Here is a 4668-nt window from a genome sequence, read left to right as displayed (position 1 = left end):
GCTGTCCAGTGCTAAAATGTCACTGTTCAGTGATGAATGTCGCTGTCCAGTGCTAAAAGTCGTTGTCCAGTGCTGAAATGTTTCTGTCCAGTGCTAAAATGTCACTGTTCAGTGATGAATGTCTCTGTCCAGTGCTGAAAGTCATTGTCCAGTGCTGAAATGTTTCTGTCCAGTGCTAAAATGTTGCTGTCCAGTGCTAAAATGTCACTGTTCAGTGATGAATGTTGCTGTCTAGTGCTGAAAGTCGCTTTCCAGTGCTGAAATGTCTGTCCAGTGCTCAAAGTCGCTTTCCAGTGCTGAATGTCGCTGTCCAATGCTAAAAGTCGCTGTCCAGTGCTGAAATGTCTCTGCCCAGTGCTGAAAGTTGCTGTCCATTGCTGAAATGTCTCTGTCAAGTGCTAAAAGTCTCTTTTCAGTGCTGAAAAGTCTCTGTCCAGTGCTGAAAGTCGCTGTCCAGTGCCGAAATGTCTCTGTCCAGTACTGAATGTCGCTGTCCAGTGCTGAAATGTCTCTGTCCAGTGCTGAAGTCGCTGTCCAGTGCAAAAAGTTGCTGTCCAGTGCTGAATGCCGCTGCCCAGTACTGAATGCCGCTGCCCAGTGCTGTAATGTCGCTGTCCAGTGCTAAAATGTCACTGTTCAGTGCTGAATGACACCGTCCATTGCTGAAAGTCGCTGTCCAGTGCTGAAATGTCTCTGTCCAGTGCTGAAATGTCTCTGTCCAGTGCTGAACGTCTCTGTCCAGTGCTGAAAAGTCTCTGTCCAGTGCTGAAAGTCGCTGTCCAGTGCTGAAATTTCTCTGTCCAGTGCTGAATGTCACTGTCCAGTGCTGAATGTCGCTGTCCAGTGCTGAAATCTCGCTGCCGAGGGATGAAGCACAAACACCATGCTTCTCAATGATAGCCACAGGGAAATAAACCCAATCAATGTTTAAACAAGTCTAAATGCAGCTGTTCCCTTTAGGAACCTTTTTTCTGTTCATTTAAATAAAAAAGTCTCCATTTATAAGCCACAACTTGAAAAAAGGTTGAATATTTTTAGCAGCATAAGAGGACTTTTTCCCAGAGTGGACAAAGTCATGTGAAACCCTTCAACCTTTGCAGTAGGTCATTTTAGCTCTGATATATTTTCCCCTTTTTCTCCTGTGATTTGGAAAACCAAAACATTTCACCCAAAGAGACACTTCTGCTCATGTTTGCGTAACTGTCTCCCGGGTTAAACCGGCTCAAAACTGGCGCAGATCCGAGCCCGTCCGTCCACCTGGCTGGATGGGATGCAGAAGGCATTTTTCACAGGATGTGGAAGCTGATGAGGAAGCTCGTCACTGTATCAACAGCCCCACGGCAGGGAGGCGACGACAGCAAGAACCTCTGTACACATCGCACCTTTGTCGTCACAGTGAAGTGAGAAGAGGCACACAGCTCCACAGATGTTTAATTATTTAAAATTAGACAGTAAAAGACCAAATAAGAGTTTTGCTAAGTCGTAGGTGCTACAGTTTTGAAATTTAAACCTTTAAAACATTTAAACATTTAGACTATAATCGGGTTACCATAACTATAGAGTAATATTGATCTTAGTGTTTGAGTTGATTTAAAGAGCAGGATCAAAAGATTTATTGATTTTATAAGATTAGTGTTGTGAACATGTACTGTAGAGTGCCCTTTATACAGAGTTTTGTTTTGTGTAAGTAGAGACTAAAATACAGCTGAGTCATGCTTAACATCAAAGGCTGCAGCCTTGTATATGATAGGCTAATTAAGTAGTAATCTATCAATTAATCAAACAGTATTTGCCACATTTTTGTTTAATTTTCATCTGACAACTTGACCTGCTTATAGTTAGCATGTTGCTAAACACTTCAAATAAAAAGATGGAGCTATTTTTTAAATTAAAATGGTCTTTCTGGTTTTCTTTAGTAAATGTCCATATTCTCCTCAGTCATGCTTTTTGTTTAGGATAAGGAATTTTGTCAGACAAAACATAAACACCCCCTGAGAAAAGTAAAAAAAAATTGGTGTTTTATAATACCCACTGGCTGCCCTTGTTTCTGGAAACTTCCATCAGCTGTACAAATAAAACATCTCATGACTTCTAACTTGCTAGTTTAGCTATTTTCAGATTTGTCTTTGCCATGCCAGATGTAGGAGAACAAATGTGTCCGTTTGGCTGAAAATAAATAACCGGAGCACCTTAAGGCCAGAGGGCAGATTTAGAGAATGACTCCAGGACCCTGACAGTCTTATAGAAATATCTTCTCCACAGCCTTCTGCCTGAGGGTGTGTGTGTGTGAAAAGTTCCCGAGCAGGGTGGGTGGGTTCCATCCCAGTACATACCTAACCCTAAACCTAACCTAAACTCAATTTACACCTTAGTCCTATACCTAACCTCTGACCCACCAATGGTATTTCTTTTGCTGTTTTTGTGGTCCATGTGAGGTGAGTATTTGGCTTCTCTTCTGCTGATGATGGGGGGAGAATAGCCTCTACTGAAGCCCTCCACCATCTATGTGCTCTTTGTCACATTGACGATCAATTTAATATACCGTACATCAATCAGCTCCTTCTTAAACACACACTCATTGATAGACAGCAGTCCAACAGCAGCAACAAACCTCTGTTTTTTTGTTAGCTTTGAGTGAGGCTGAAATATCTACTGAAATAGTCTCGATGGAAGAGCCTCTATTTTTCACAGTGTTCTGATTGACCAGGAAAAGAAAAATTAGGCTGCTTACCTCTCTGTGGCAGCATAAAAAATAGACACAGAAATTACTGTATATACTAGAAAAGCTGCTCTGCATAAAACAAATTATCATGAATACTGGAAAATATACAAGCTAACAGACAAAAAACATATACATATTAAAAAATGTATTTAGCAGCTGATCTAGGTCTAGATAAAACTTCAGTAGGGTCCACCTATTTAAACGGTGTTTCACGTTAGTTTGTTTGCATCATTTCTTTTTATTACTGACAAACAACTGAGGCAACGGACCATAATGTTTTACTAAAAAACAAAGATTAGATTGATGCTGAAAAATAAAAGCAGTGATGAACTCCTGAAACTTGTAGGTTGTGAATATTTCTAGTGTTTGCCTCTCTTTCTGCAACAAAACGACGATACGAGTGCTTGCTATTTTTCCTGGCACACTCACTCCTCGGTGATAAAATGTCACTCTCTCACTTTTACTCTCTGTCACTTTCTGCGGGCATCATCTGCGCACTGTGCCACCTACGCCAGAATATAACAAATACTCACTTTAAAAAATAAATAGTGTGTTTAAATGGCAATGAAACCATTTATGTTGGATTAAAAAACACTTTAGTCCTGATCCTTAAAAAACTGACATATTAATCTATGTAACCTGTGATTTATGTGCTTTTGTGTGTTTTCTTTTTATCATCATCAGGTCTGCCCCAGCTGCTGGAGCCCCTGCACCAGAGGGAGCAAATCAAGGCCCTCCCAACCTCACCAGCAACCGCCGTCTGCAGCAGACTCAGGCGCAGGTGGATGAGGTGAGTGCTCCACGATCCACCGCCTTGCTCCATCACCTGGGATAATCAGCCGTCCCGTCCTGATCGCCGATTGTGTCACTCTAATGTTTCTCTTCCCTGTCCCGCAGGTGGTGGACATCATGCGCGTAAACGTGGACAAGGTTCTGGAGCGTGATCAGAAGCTGTCAGAACTGGATGACAGGGCCGACGCCCTGCAGGCCGGAGCCTCTCAGTTTGAGACGAGCGCCGCTAAACTGAAGAACAAATACTGGTGGAAGAACGCCAAGGTGAGGACGCAAAGACACGCTGACTCGGTGAACAAAGCCAGGTGCTCAGAGTCTAAATCAGGAGTTGTTCTCAAGATATTTACTTCAACAGGGAATTACTGTGAAGCAGGGGTTTAGCCTTTAATGTAAATTATAATACAGTAATTACACTGAGTAGATGTATTCACACAATACTGTTGTGATTGGCAGAACATGTATATCCAGTTTGCTTATTGGTGAAACGTTTGTCAAAAACAAAAATAAAAGTGAAGATAAAGCATCACTCCAAGTGCCTTTGAACACAACGTTGACCTGAAAAACTGCAGCTTTAATCTGAACCCACACATTCACACCTGAGCTGAGGGTGGGAGGCTAAAGGCCCCTCACAGTTTGGTTCACTGACGATTCTTAGGGCTGTGATCTGATTATAAAATGAGTTTTGCTTTATTTTGAAATATCTGCAATTATCAGGTTTTGTCATAAAATAGCTGAGGGAATAAATAAAATTTTACATTAATAAACACTGACTTGTATATTTCCATGCTTAATAATGAGGAAACTAATAACAAAAAAACCCATCAGCTACAGGTTGCTGACCAACACTTAGCACAGACACTAATTTAAAGGGATCTTCGATTTGTTGTAACATTAGACTTTATTTGATAACCATATATTTTAACTTAAAATAAAGACAGTAAAAATACTGTAGTCTGTTAAGTTTCGTAACTTTTAAAAAATATATTTTAATACGGATGGAGCCAGTTTATTTACTCACAAAGCATTCTGGGTAAATGATGACGTGGATAGGTCCTCGGTGTGAGCGAGCTATATCCACCCTGAAGGTTAATCTTGTACAATATCTGATGATCGACTCTTTTAAATGAAACCAGAGAGCGTTGACAGAGAGGAGA

General features: G+C 41.1%; 1 protein-coding gene across 1 annotated transcript in view; it reads left to right on the top strand.

Moving 5' to 3' along the window:
* Positions 1–3778, top strand: part of vamp2 (vesicle-associated membrane protein 2) — a gene marked incomplete at its 3' end in the record, with an annotated part of 5693 nt that extends 1915 nt beyond the window's left edge. Inside the window, 2 exon segments of the mRNA XM_014016421.1 lie at positions 3407–3512; positions 3620–3778. Of these exon segments, the coding sequence (XP_013871875.1) occupies positions 3407–3512; positions 3620–3778 (265 nt within the window).
* Positions 3779–4668: the final 890 nt, after the last annotated feature.

The sequence above is a fragment of the Austrofundulus limnaeus genome, unplaced genomic scaffold, assembly GCF_001266775.1.
Source record: "Austrofundulus limnaeus strain Quisiro unplaced genomic scaffold, Austrofundulus_limnaeus-1.0 Scaffold145, whole genome shotgun sequence".
Classification (NCBI taxonomy): Eukaryota; Metazoa; Chordata; class Actinopteri; order Cyprinodontiformes; family Rivulidae; genus Austrofundulus; species Austrofundulus limnaeus.
Note: the sequence above shows the minus strand (reverse complement) of the source record. Positions and strands in the feature narration are given on the sequence as shown.